We start from the raw sequence: 13,480 nt of genomic DNA on the forward strand, positions 1-13,480 counted from the left end.
TTTCGAGGCCTGCGCCTCCCGCACGTCTCGCTCCCCGTGACTGCCCAAGTGCTCAGGCCCGTACCGCATGAAAAGCGCGTGGCGCATTAGGGCGACACCGGTATCGCTAGGTTTCCACATTACCGCGGAGGTACTATCGTCAATGCGTTTTTTTTCGTGGTATCCCCTGTAGGCCTGTTCCACTATGTCGTATGATAATTTCGGAAGAAAAGTTTGAAGAATAAACTAGTAAGATTAATTTGAAAAATAGTTTTGAATTCCATTGCCAAAATTTTATTCAGTCATTCAGAAACATGATGTTTAGACATACTTGGTATATCAGATATATCGAATGACAGATTAGACGTCGCTGCTCTCATCACAGACGATAGAGAAGCATCATTCAACCGGGTGCGCTTTTCCGATTTGATACTCCGCATTTTGGAGAACGAACATTCACGCAATGTGTCTACCAGTGCTGCTGAAACTTTCTCGTAAATATTCACGTTTCAAACGATCCTTACTTTACGAAAGGTTGTAGAAAACTCTGTAATGGTAACGACCAATGCATTTTTAGAGAACGTTTTTAGCAGGTAGGTAGGTATCGTGCCCACATAGAAACAAATGCTGACGATTTTGAATTTTCCCGTGCAGACTTTTACACTTTACATTGATTGACAAATAGCACGGTGCCGTTAACCGTGAGGATTATTGCTAGTAGAATCCTATGCTGACGTACGTATGGGAAAACCCTAGTACGGACGTTTTATTGCACTTACCTACCTGCTACAAACGCTATCCAAAAAATACATTCATTTTTGCCACCACACAGTTTTCTACAAGCTTTCGTAGAGTAAGGATCGTTTGGAACGTGAATATGTACGAGAAAGTTTCAGCTGCAGTGGTCCGTAAAATGATTTTTTAAAAATTTGTGTTGATTTTTCCTTTTTTTTTTAACTTCCCGATTTTATAGGGAAGTTATTGTAATGACCCCGAAAATCGAAAATCGATTTTTTAGCAGATCTTCACGTTTCATGGTCATTGCAGTCATTTTAGACTATTTTCAGCAATATGTTCGTGTATGTGTGTGTGTGTGCGCGCGCGCGCGCGCGTGCGTATGTCTGTTTCTATGGTATCAAATTTTTCGTTAACGTTTTCTGAAAAAGTAACAACGCGATCAGAATGATGAATGATGCAATCGATGTGCCCCGTCGTAACTTAGAGCTGATTAGATTTTGGTCCATATTGGTCAAGTAGTTTTTTAGATTTTTAGTTTTTTTCGAAAGGAGTTGATTCTACAATGCAATTTATACGAGAGAACGGAAAGTTTCCACCGAAGAAACAAACGTAATTACACAAAAAATTTTTTTTTTCATTTTTTTTAAATTAAAAAAATTTTTTTTTTTGTACCTTACGCTAATGTTTCCTCTTACAATAATCGAAAATTATCCCAATGCAAGAGTGAGTTAATCATCTCTACTCCCGAGAATACATTTTCAAAGAATATCGATGAAAGTACAAAAAAAAATTTATATTACAATCTTTAAAAAAACAATCAGTTCAAAACGAATTATTAACTGAGATTAAATTGAAAATTAATATAAACTATATGATAATTATTAATAACATTGATGTTGAAAACGGATTGGTTAATGGAGCACACACATGCGGAATATTAAAATTTATTACTTTTCAAGAAAATACTAAAATTTCGTCTATATTGTCGTTAGATTTTCAATTGGCCAGAGTAGGAGTGAAAGTAAGAACTCGTTATCGTGATTATATGAAAAATGCAAATATTCATCAAAATTTAACACTAATACTAAAAATCTCGAATCATGTAAATATGTCGAGTGAGGAAAAATATCAAATGACACGTAGTCAATTTCCAGTGGTTCCTGCTGAAGCGATTACGATTCATAAAAGTCAGGGACAAACATACGAGAAAAGTATGTTTGAATTTTAAAAAATCAGAAAGGCGAACTTTACAAATGTTGTATGTAGCACTGAGCAAAGTTTCAAAATTGAGCGCGGTTCATATATTTTGGGACAATTTAAATTAACAGTATCGAAGAAAACCAAGATCAATACTGCAAACCTGGATAATGAGGAGTTGTATCGTTTGCGAAAAACTAATTAAGACAATTTATTTTGCAACATTAGTATGCTATAACAAGGAACCAAGCGAGCAACGAGCCTGCGATGTTCGTTTAATGCGACGCCATATAGCAAACATTTTGATAAGTAGAATACTATTGAATTTCCCTCAAAACGTATAATCTTCTTAAAACGTACACTTAATAATGATAATAATATACTGCAACTACCGAATCGGGAAGTTCTTTGTGTGGCTCGTGGAGAGTCACACACCAAATAAAAAAAAAACATTAATAGCTATAGGTACTACTAGCCATGCGTACCACTAACCCTTTCGCAAGAGCAGTCCTATCCGCGAGCTCGCGAAGCGAGCGAGCAACAATAACCCTCTAGTTATTTTCTATAATCTCTTTTATAATAAACATGTCCAAAAATCAGATGGATTGCATAAATTTTAATCAGAGTTGGGAAAACTTCTTTTTTGCTTATATTGATAACCGTATAATATGCCTGCTGTGTGGATTTGAGCCTAAACATGCCAAACTGTTCTCTATCGAACGACATTTTTTACGTCGTCATGCCGAAGAATATGCTTCGTATGAAGCTCGGGAAAAATTAGAAGTAATTGAAGGGCTAAAATTAGTACACAGGCAACGTTATACGTCGTGTTTGGATATTTCGGAGGATCTGCGTACCTCTGATTGTGAACTAGCACACGGAGCTTCGTATGTCGTTGCGAACTTGATCTCAATTAAAGGTAAGCCGTATACTGACGGCCAATTCATAAAACAATGTATTATTGAAACAATCAAAACATTTGGTAATAGCATGACTGTAGAGCAGGCTCAAAGAATTCCTCTAAGTGCGAAAACGATGAGGACACGTATTATCGATATGTATAGGTATCTCTAACGAGGAAAAATTAACTAAGCTTTTAAACACCTGCCGTTATTTTTCATTATGTTTAGACTTTTAGACGAAAGCACCGATAACCGGCATACGAGTCAATTGAGCATTTTCGCTCGAATTGTACAAAACGATTTTTCGTATGTCGAGGAGCTTGTAGATTTTGTGGCTTTACATGGCAGAACGGCAGGTATAGATATTTTCAATTCAGTAGAAAAGACCCTAAGTAAATTTCAAATTAATTTTTCAAAATTCTCTGCAGTGGTAACTGATGGAGCAAAATCCACGATGGGTAACAAAACCGGTCTGAACGAGCACTTTAAAAGTCGCGAGTTTTCATTTCCAATGATTCACTGTATTATTCATCAGGAGCCCTCATGCGGGAAAGCTGTTAGATTATCTTTTGCTATGGAAAAGATAACTAAAATTGTCAATGCCATCAAAGGCGGAAATAAACACCTGACACACAGAAAATTTATAGATTTTCTCGAAACGCATAAGGCTGCCTATACTGATGTACCTTTATATTGCGAAGTACGCTGGCTCAGTGCAGCACAATGTTTAACTGAATTCTTTGCTGTAAGAAAAGAGATCGTCCTTTTCTTGGAAGAAAATTCGATTTTAAATTCCGACGAATATCCTTCCTACTAACGGACGTAACTTTCCTTTGCGAACTTTCATTTATAGTTGACCTTGCCGCGCATCTAAGTATACTGAATTTAAAATTACAGAAACCCGGCAGAGCATTTGTCAGTTATATGCCCATGTTAATTCTTTTCGAAGCCAACTAATAGTTCTTAAAAATAATTTGAGTTTAGATCAGAAAGATTTCACCTTCTTCCCGTCTTGTAAAATAATTTTTGATGAGTTCAGTACTAGATCCGATTTTGACGCATATCTCCATATTCTCCTCTCAGTAATAAATCAATTCGATAAGCGTTTCACTGACTTCGATTCGCTTAGAAATGATATAATACTCTTTGAAAACCCCCTCACAGCCATAGTCGAAGAGCAAGCCTCTGAGTACCAAGAAAAACTTCGCGATCTTCAGCAAGAAGTTCCTCTGAGAACTAGAGAAGAAAAAGGTGTCGAGTTTTTAAAAATATTAGACCAGTCGAGATATCCTGTCCTCAGAAATTTCGCACTTAGAATTTTCTCAATGTTCGCATCGACATATCTGTGTGAATGTTCGTTCTCCAAAATGCGGAGTATCAAATCGGAAAAGCGCACCCGGTTGAATGATGCTTCTCTATCGTCTGCGATGAGAGCAGCGACGTCTAATCTTTCATTCGATATATCTGATATACCAAGTACGTCTAAACATCCACGAAGAAGTTTTTCTGAATGACTGAATAAAATTTTGGCAATGGAATTCAAAACTATTTTCAAATTAATCTTACTAGTTTATTTTTCAAACTTTTCTTCCGAAATTATCATACGTCATAGTGGAATAGGCCTACAGGGGAAACCACGGAAAAAAACGCATTGACGATAGTACCTCAGTGGTAATGTGGAAACCTATTGATACCGGTGTCGCCCTAATGCGCCACGTGGCTTTTCATGCGGTACGGGCCTGAGTATCTACTATTGGGTAGATGAAATGGGGTTCCTTGAGCACCCCGCAGAATTTAAAAAAATTTATATGATTTGATTCTGAAAAATGAATGTATAACAAGATCCACACTTGGGATCGAAACGTTGATAATTTTTGAATAAATTAGCAAGAGTGCTTTGATTGTTATAAAGGATCGAACCGTAGCGCCAAAAACATTTAAAGATTTATAACAAGTGTATTCGTGTATATTTTGTAACTCGTAGGACACGTCCTGGAGTCTTTTTGTCCGGTAAGATTATTTCGATACATTCACGCCAATATGTATAACTGCCTCAGGGCTCTGGCCGCTCTGCTACCCAATAGTAGATACGTTACTGTTTTTTCCACGCAGCGCCTCTAGCGGCCATCCATCGTATGAAAAAGGTTGGGCACAATCGAAGCACTGGCGGGAGGCGCAGGCCTCGAAATCTGGCCGAACGGTGCAACCGTTGCCGACCACTGGTCTAACAAGAAAGCGAGCTAATAAAAACGTGGTAAAAAGTCAGTCCACTTTGTGATCCCCGAATATCAAAATAGACAATTAAAATATCTTTTTTTAATTGTAAATATGAAAAGAACATTTTCGAACGTGATTTACAGGGAAGATTCGTATTTCCAACGGGATTTATGAACGTAGGGAACATTCTAATTTCTGTAGCAGTAAGATTACAGACCACGAGGTAAGTAACGATTGCGCTTCGTAATCTGTGGTTGCGATACAATGCTAGCAGAGTTCCTGAATCCTTCCGGAGAAACAACTCTCTGGTGGTTACCGGTGCGGCTAGCTACTGATAAACAGTTATCGGAGTAAACACGAAACTACACGCGTTGATAGGACCACGGTAATGTCTCGATGCGTGTAACGGAGCGCAGCGTATTTGCATAATGATAACTGCAATGACGCACATAAACAAAGCCCGCGAATTCCCCGCTCGAGTAACAACTGCAAAGTTTATTTTTTGCTTCACGTACATTCTTTTACCGAGCTGTTAAATGCATACTGAAATGTGCATTACGTTGTCTGAAAATTTATAACACCCCTAGCTACTACACAAAAGTTACCCAAAAGCTACTACACAATTCAACGAAATTTGATTAGAATTTTCTTGTCCCTGTCTTCTGCAAACTGGGGTTTTTTGAATTGTGACAGTATTCTTGTAGGGGTCCAATATGTAGGACGATAATGGTAATGGTTTAGATAAACAAATTCTTAAATATTGACGTACGCGAATAATAGTGCAATGAAGAATAACGAACTATACGAGCCATTAAAATGGATTATCTCGAGCGAAAGTATTTCAAACGTGCGGTAAAAATATGCGATGAATATTTTCTAACAGGTGCACCGGTCGATAAACAATTCGATCTAATCGATACGCGACACGTGGGCCATTCGTTAACCAGGCGTTCAGGGGTGCGAACGATGAATATTCAAGCGAATTCCTTGCACTTGAATCAGAACTTGCCGGTGGGTTCGTGTGTTTCAAAGGAGAACGATTCGACCGGGTCGACTTTTCGGCTAGTTTGAGGTCGGTTCGTTGCCCTGAAAACCTAATTGGCCGAATCGCGATCTGCACGAACAGGCAGGCGCAGTCTCTATGGCGCTTTCGCGAGGATAAACAGATTAGCTCATTGAAACACTGACGAGCTTGATTGCAAGGTCACTTTCCTGACTGGTTGTCAATTAGCGAGAGGGAATCCCTGGATAATTGACGAATTTGTCCGTTTACGTATTGTGTTATTCCTGTAATGGATTCTGTTGTGCAACCGGTTCCACGAGCTGGCTATGGGCCGTTTTAGCACACGTGAACCGTGCTCCTCGGATCACGCTATCATCTTATCATTCCGACGGTCGTGCATTTCTCTGGAAGAGATACGCTTAACTTGTTGCTCGGAGAGCCATCGTAAAACACAAGATTTGTTCAGTTTTATTGTTTATTTCCAGTGAACGCTGACCGTCGTAAACGTAGTATAGCGTAACTCGTCGTGATACCACCGAAAATGACAAAATCACGTTCGCGTGACTTCGCTTGATAAACACTGACTCGAGGAAGTCACGCATAAGTGACACTGCTCGACAAAGCGTCAATGCCAGGCTGGAATAGATAAGCGGAGACAGATTAAACAAAAACGGCGAATGTGGATTCTAAGGAGTTTTAATCGAAGTATGTTTTCGTAATTTTCTTTTGAAAAATAACTATCAGGTTCCTACAATGTTCTATTTTCCAAAGGGCCTCGGCGAAATGGCTATACACAATTCTCCACTCGCCAAAGCAATCTTCTTTCTCTCGTTCCAATTACTTTTTACTCGAAAAACGAACTTCTCTTCGCTTCGGATTTCTTGGACAAATTATTTTCTTGACATTTTATCCAACCTTTATTGTTTCGCGCGAACCAAACAATTCATTTAATAAATGATAAATTACTACTGCCTAAGACGAGCTGGCCTAATAAATATTTTCTATTTTCGTTTCTGCATTTCTCCACGATTTCTAATGTACCTGCGAAGCATTCCTGCGAAATTTTAGTTTACGTGGAGCGAAGGTTTAAAAGTTTGTGTCACCGGTGTCGCTTGATGGCCTGAAAAACTTTTACCGCGTTTTTCAAGGCGACATTTCTTCAGGCGAGCATCGCGATTTCGCGGAAACTACTGAGCGAATCGGGTTGCAATTTGATGTACGTGTTTCGCATCCGACTGACTATGGTTCGAACCTTCGACTATACTTACGTCGCAAAGATACATATGTAATTTTATTCAGGATAGAACAGACGAAGTTCGTCTGTAAAAATGAATCGTCCTTGTTTAAAGCGGCACAATTTTGTTAACGTATGTAATTTTTGGGAGGCGAGTCTGGCATGGATCGTAACCCTATTCATGAGGTGAACATAACTTTTGAGTTAGCAACTTTGCATGAAGGAAACAGCCGCTGCAAGAGCTTCAGACAAAACCAATTTCGTTCGTGGCGGCTCATAACAGCTATAACTCCACAAGTTCTGAATAAAAATGCTTATCAAAATTCTGGGTATTACTCCGAGCATATCAGAATTCGTATGCCAAGCACTAAGTATAAAAAACCGATAATTATGTAAAATAAAGTAGCAAATATCGCACTCGGCAAAAGCATACAAAAATAGGTCAACTTTTAAGCATTTACTGTATATAGCTTTTTGCTGCTGCCATTTTTGATTAAGTTTCCCTGCAGCTTCTCGAATCGATTATTCGCTGTTTTTATAACCCGCTTAATGGTGACCCACGCGGCATTGCATTTATAATGCAGAAGGATGTTATGTAAATATTGTGGAGATTATTCCTCGATGTTGTTGCAGTAATAACTTCATATCTGAATGCGACAAAAGCATACAACTGCTTCAAAAGAAATGAGAATAATAACTGTGATCGCGAATATTCCCAGCTGCGTCAGCTCTGCATTACGACAATGAAAACTAAAAAAGTTCCTTTAATAATTTACAATTGTTCAGAACATTTGTCAATACTTTTGACGACGTCATTGTCATCTTACCTTTGCAGCACTTGCAGCACCAATGGACGGCCGAGATTCTTCCGATTAAAACGAGTCCAAACACGAGGTAAATCGGACTAATTTGAGCCCATCCGATTTTCGGCCCGGCCCGGCCCGACCCGATTAGTCGGGTACCGGATAATAATCGATAAAAATAATCCGATTTACATCGTGTTTGGGCTTGTTTTAATCGGAAGAATCTCGGCTGTCCATTGGCGCTACAATTATAAAGGTAATACCGTTAATACCCGTTACACCGATTTTCTCATTTTGTCGAGTCCCGTGCTCGAGTCAGCTTTTGGAGAAATATGTCCTGGCTCCCGATGTAAATATAACCGAGCAGTGCTGTGCCACTTTTTAGACACACCTCGTAAGAACGTGCAAGCGGAGGTGTAAACAGACACCGACGAAAATGAGCGTAGCGACGCCTCGCCTCGCGTCACGGCAAAGCAAGCCGGTCTAGAACGAGAAGGAGCTGGACGGCCGAGAAAATTGTCGGCAAGCAAACGAACCGAAATGCAGATTAGTTTCCCGGGCCGCCCGCGCCCTTGGGGATGCAGATGACATTCGGGATAATTGAGAGGAGTGAAAACGCCCGCGGTGGTTTAAGACACGGACACCCTTCCCAGGGAACTGGCAAGACAGAGAAAACCCACTGGCTTTACGATCTCGGTGACTCCATTTCTTCTCTCTCTCTCTCTCTCTCTCTCTCTCTCTCTCTCTCTCTCTCTCTCTCGTTGGGAATTAGCGTCTGTTCCCCTGATTATTTTTATCGCCGTTCCGAGCCTTTTCTACGCCCTAATTTTATGGGAGATTGTAATCTGGCGGGTGTTTAAATCCGAGCCATCCAGCTCCTCGGAGACCGCAGTCCCTTTATGCGAACGAGATTTATCACCGCCGCGAAAATTGTGGATCCTCCGCCGCAGGATTTTTTCCCGTTTCTTTTCGGTGAATTTATCTTGAGGGGTAAGCTTTCGCGCAAAGGCTATTCAAATTGATAATATCGCTCGGATGCAACTGAGACGTTCGTGTGATTTGTGCGACAACGGGATCGTTGGAGTGAACGTCGTTAGGCAGACCTTGAACTGAATCTTAGCACGTTCGCCAATGGCAGCGTCACGTGGATCTGACACTCCGCGCGGAGAGATTGGTGACACGTGTGCCCGATTGTAATTTTGCAATTTATTGTGGCGGAGATGAAAGAAGCTCGCATACTCTACTGGCTGTAAACTGGGTAAACAGAAGACTATTCGCCTGATTTTTGCACTATTTATTAGTACTGTTTTGTACTATTTGTTAGTATACATACAAGGTGAGTCACCTAACGTTTGTACGTCAAATATCTGTGTCAGAGATATACATTAAATGTCTTGGGGATGGTTCAATGGTAAAATTGGTCTCACGCGATATCAAGGTCACCTTCATTTCTTTAAATGGAATCACCCATTTTAAGACACTCACAATGATAGTTCCTTTTATCACGAATTCGGTGACTATAATTATTCTAGGTCATCCAAGGTCACGGACTTGTAGTAAACATACTAAGGTCTTTTAATAATTCAATGCATCTTTGAACATAACAAAGATATTTCAAGTTCAAACGTCAGGTGACTCGCCCTGTGTACAGGGTGGTCATTTTATCTGAAGACATTGAAATATCTCGAGAACTATGCATCGGATCAAAGCAAGTGGGTAATGAAAGTTGTTCGTCGCGAAGGGGGACATCTAATGATACGAAACTCGACCCCCCACCGCCACCTTCTGGGGGTGGGGGTGGGGGAAGATAAAAAACTTAAATGGGAACCCCTATTTTTTATTGCAGATTTGGATTCTACAGAAAAAAATACACGAATTTGACCTAGGAGTTTTTGCATTTTGGTTCACAGATAGCGCTGTAATGGACAAAAATCAAAATGGGTAAAAAATCGTTGAAAATTAGGGATATGTCGAGAAATACACATCAGATCAGAAAAATAAAAGTAGACGTATTTGATATTTTTAAGAATGCTATTCAATAACACCATAATTGACTCCCACCCCCACCTCCTGAGGGTGGGAGAGAGAATTATTTCAAAATCTTCAATGGGAAACTCTTTTTTATAGCAAATCTTGGTTCTCCATTGCTTTGATATTATTGGTGTAATTTCTTTCACAGATGTTGCTGCAATCAAAAGCAGTTGGAAAAATCATTGGTTTGTTTATCAATAAATCAAAAACTACTTTTAAAACTACTTTTCTCGAGATATCCCCAATTTTCAACGATTTTTTACCCATTTTGATTTTTGTACATTACAGCGCCATCTGTGAACCAAAATGCAAAAACTCCTAGGTCAAATTTGTGTATTTTTTCTGGAAAATCCAAATCTGCAATGGAAAATGGGGGTTCCTATTTAAGTTTTTTATCTGGGGGGTCGAGTTTGGTATCATTGGATGTCCCCCTTCGCCACGAACAACTTTCATTACCCATTTGTTTTGATCCGATGCATAGTTCTCGAGATATTTCAATGTCTTCAGATAAAATGACCACCCTGTATATTACTATTGTTGTATATCGAATTGAAGTGTGGGATAACAATGTTCGAAGCTAAATGAGTTAAGTGTTCGACAATTTCAAGCAATGTTTTCTGTAATTTTTAATTTAGTACCTTGAACTCTATTCATTGGGTCTAGAGATTATGAACACACCAATTTATATACATATTAAAACCATTTATAGCTGCAGCAGAATTGTCTATTTTATTAAACAGCAACATCGACGCAGTCAACGATGTAACTTTATTATCCAAGAACGATGCAAAGAAAGCAACAGTGCATTAGTGCGATAGTGAATATGTTTTGTTTCAAAAATTAAAATTCTGTTCTGTTGGTCCATCGGTCAGCTTTTTTCCAATTTCCCATGATACATCAAAAGCATAGTGTGAAATACTTTGAAATCGATAGAAATGATAGATCGAGATCCAGAGGGCACCTCTATATCGACGGGCCAGCCATATCAAGAAAAACTACGCGATCTAAATATGTAACGCTCGACTAGCAAAACAATGTAGATATATATTAAGGGGTACCTTACCGCTCTGTTATTTGCCTGTGTATCGCCATGACGATTCGATCGTATCTACAACAAACGTTTTATGAAACACTTTCAGACTCGGTCATCATGTTACAGATACAATCGTTGCACTACAAGATATGCGATTTCATAGCGTAATGATGTTAAATGTTTTTGCCAAACTCGTGACAATCCTTGAAATCTCTGAAAAGAAACATAAAACGAACGGTAAAGGAACAGGAATACAGTATTCTCGATGCCCGCGTGACGCTTGTAACTAACGACGCGACGTGCTTGCAGAGAGTAACAAGCGAGGTTTAATGAGTGCAGATTATTACTTACAAACAGATTTATTTGTAAAATCATCAGAAAGGGGAAACGTGATTGTAAAGACACGGACAAACACTGTCGGAGTTTATGTATTCGTGCCAAAAATGAGTAGGTAAAAGTCCAAACAGTAGGAGAAAAGAAGTCAAGAACATGTTTTTCCAACTTATTAAAAATATTGATAATCCTTTGCAGTCGGAACTGTTTTAACTCGCGAAGTTGAACATTTCTTCCGATCTAGAATTTTATGGATATTTTATGGATAAATGTTTAGCAATTGATTAGAGACCGACATATTTAATAATCTAAACAATATTTTGAATGTTACAGCAATTTTTAGTGGCCCCTCAGAGTCATTATCCGAGTGCTAAGGGTTAAAGGAGAAGTTCCATAAAAAAATAGTTAATAACAAATAAGCTTTTTCCCGAAAATCGAGTCGTGCCCCTGAAGGTACTAGAGCTGAATTTCTCGCAAATATCGCGCACATCTCTTTCCCATACATCAAGACATTACTGCACTATCTTTTTAGCGAATGAAGGGACGCGTTTAATTACGTCGGGTTAAATTCCAGGCGTAGTCGTCAGCGGAAAATTGATTACTGCGAGAGAATACTGTATTTTTCTGGGTGAGAGGAGACAAAAGGTGTCACGAATTTGGATGAACAGGTGCCCCGCCGCGCCGCGCGGCTCGTTTACTTTAGTCTGGTGGCAGGCATGCACCGGCTAGGCTCGGATGATCGATGCGTAAGCCACTAATCTTGCAGCGTGTAATCCCGGAACAACCTTGGGCAAATTAAATTGGGAACGCAGCAACGGAATCGGGAGGAGGCCGTTGCGTAGGGCGCAGGGTCACGGGATAGCACATACGGGGTGATCTAGCTCTCGAAACGGCCAGATCAGATACGCAGCGATCGATCGATCACGGTTGACGTCATCTCGCTTTATCTCCAGGCTGGAGGAAAAAGACAGGATTCGGTATACGCTTCATTCGATCCATACGCTTCATTAACACTAAACCTGGTTGAATCACAAATCACAATATACTGTTCGTGTCATAAGAAGTCTCACGCTTGACGTCAAACGCGAGGCGCACCCCTTCCCCACTCCAACCAATCAGCTCCGTATTCCTCTCAAGAGACTTCTTGTGAGGCACGCATAGTACCTACTGCGGCCTACTTGTCGATCGATGTATGATAACTTTGCCAACAAAAATCGCAGATTAACTTTTAAGACGTCATTGTCAAGGGGAGATTTCATCACTTGAGGAGGTCACGTTGAGATGGATGTGGAAAAAAATTATGTAAAATCTCTGTAAAATGTTGAAATTTTAAAATTTCAACACAGAAACAATTTTGATAATTTTTGTCCTGCTTTCTAACAAAAGAGGGCTTTGGATAAAACTGAGTTCAGCGACGTGAGAGTAGAGAGTGTACCATTTAAAATGAGTAGAATATTTTTGAGTAATGAAATGAGAGTAAAACATTTTTACATGAAACCACAGGAGTTCAAGGGCAGACAATTTTGTCGGTTACAATTCAATCTTGTAGAGTAGTTTATTATACGATTTTTTAGGTTGTGCAAAACTTTCCGTGGGAAACGATTAAACAAACTTCGTTAGTCATGTACGTACAGTAATACAAAATCGTGCAGAATCGAAATAAATTCAATCTCGTTATTCTTATAAGGCAGCACACGAGAGTTGCTTTTAGTGTTCGGTTGGTTTAGTATTAAACGAATGTAGTCCGCGTTTTCGGTACCGAGTCTCTGCGGAATCGAGTTGCGGGACCGTAACGGTGCAAAGTGAAGGTAACCTTGCTGCCTCGGAGTTTGTTTCGTAACAAACACACTGATTTTCGGTCCGAAGGGAATTCGAAAATAGGATAACTTGTGTAGACCTTATTTGACACGCTCCTACCACCATTTTTGGTTCACAATATATGTAACTCGTTTTTGGATCAAGTGATATTTTTCATCTTTCGATATACTTTTTGTTCAACACCATAATATA

The 13,480-nt window shown here is 39.5% G+C and overlaps 1 protein-coding gene across 5 annotated transcripts in view; it reads right to left on the bottom strand.

Annotated features, from left to right (window-relative positions):
* Positions 1–13,480, bottom strand: part of 5-ht7 (5-hydroxytryptamine receptor 7) — a 364,419-nt gene that overhangs the window by 19,672 nt on the left and 331,267 nt on the right. For 4 of the 5 annotated variants that reach the window (XM_076428829.1, XM_076428824.1, XM_076428826.1 and 1 more), the window contains one exon: positions 11,168–11,212. The exons of the other annotated variant lie outside the window; for it this stretch is intronic. In XM_076428829.1, coding sequence (XP_076284944.1) covers positions 11,168–11,212 — 45 coding nt within the window. The remainder of the gene's footprint in view (positions 1–11,167; positions 11,213–13,480) is intronic. 5 annotated transcript variants of the gene reach the window in all.

The sequence above is a fragment of the Lasioglossum baleicum genome, chromosome 8, assembly GCF_051020765.1.
Source record: "Lasioglossum baleicum chromosome 8, iyLasBale1, whole genome shotgun sequence".
Lineage (NCBI taxonomy): Eukaryota > Metazoa > Arthropoda > Insecta > Hymenoptera > Halictidae > Lasioglossum > Lasioglossum baleicum.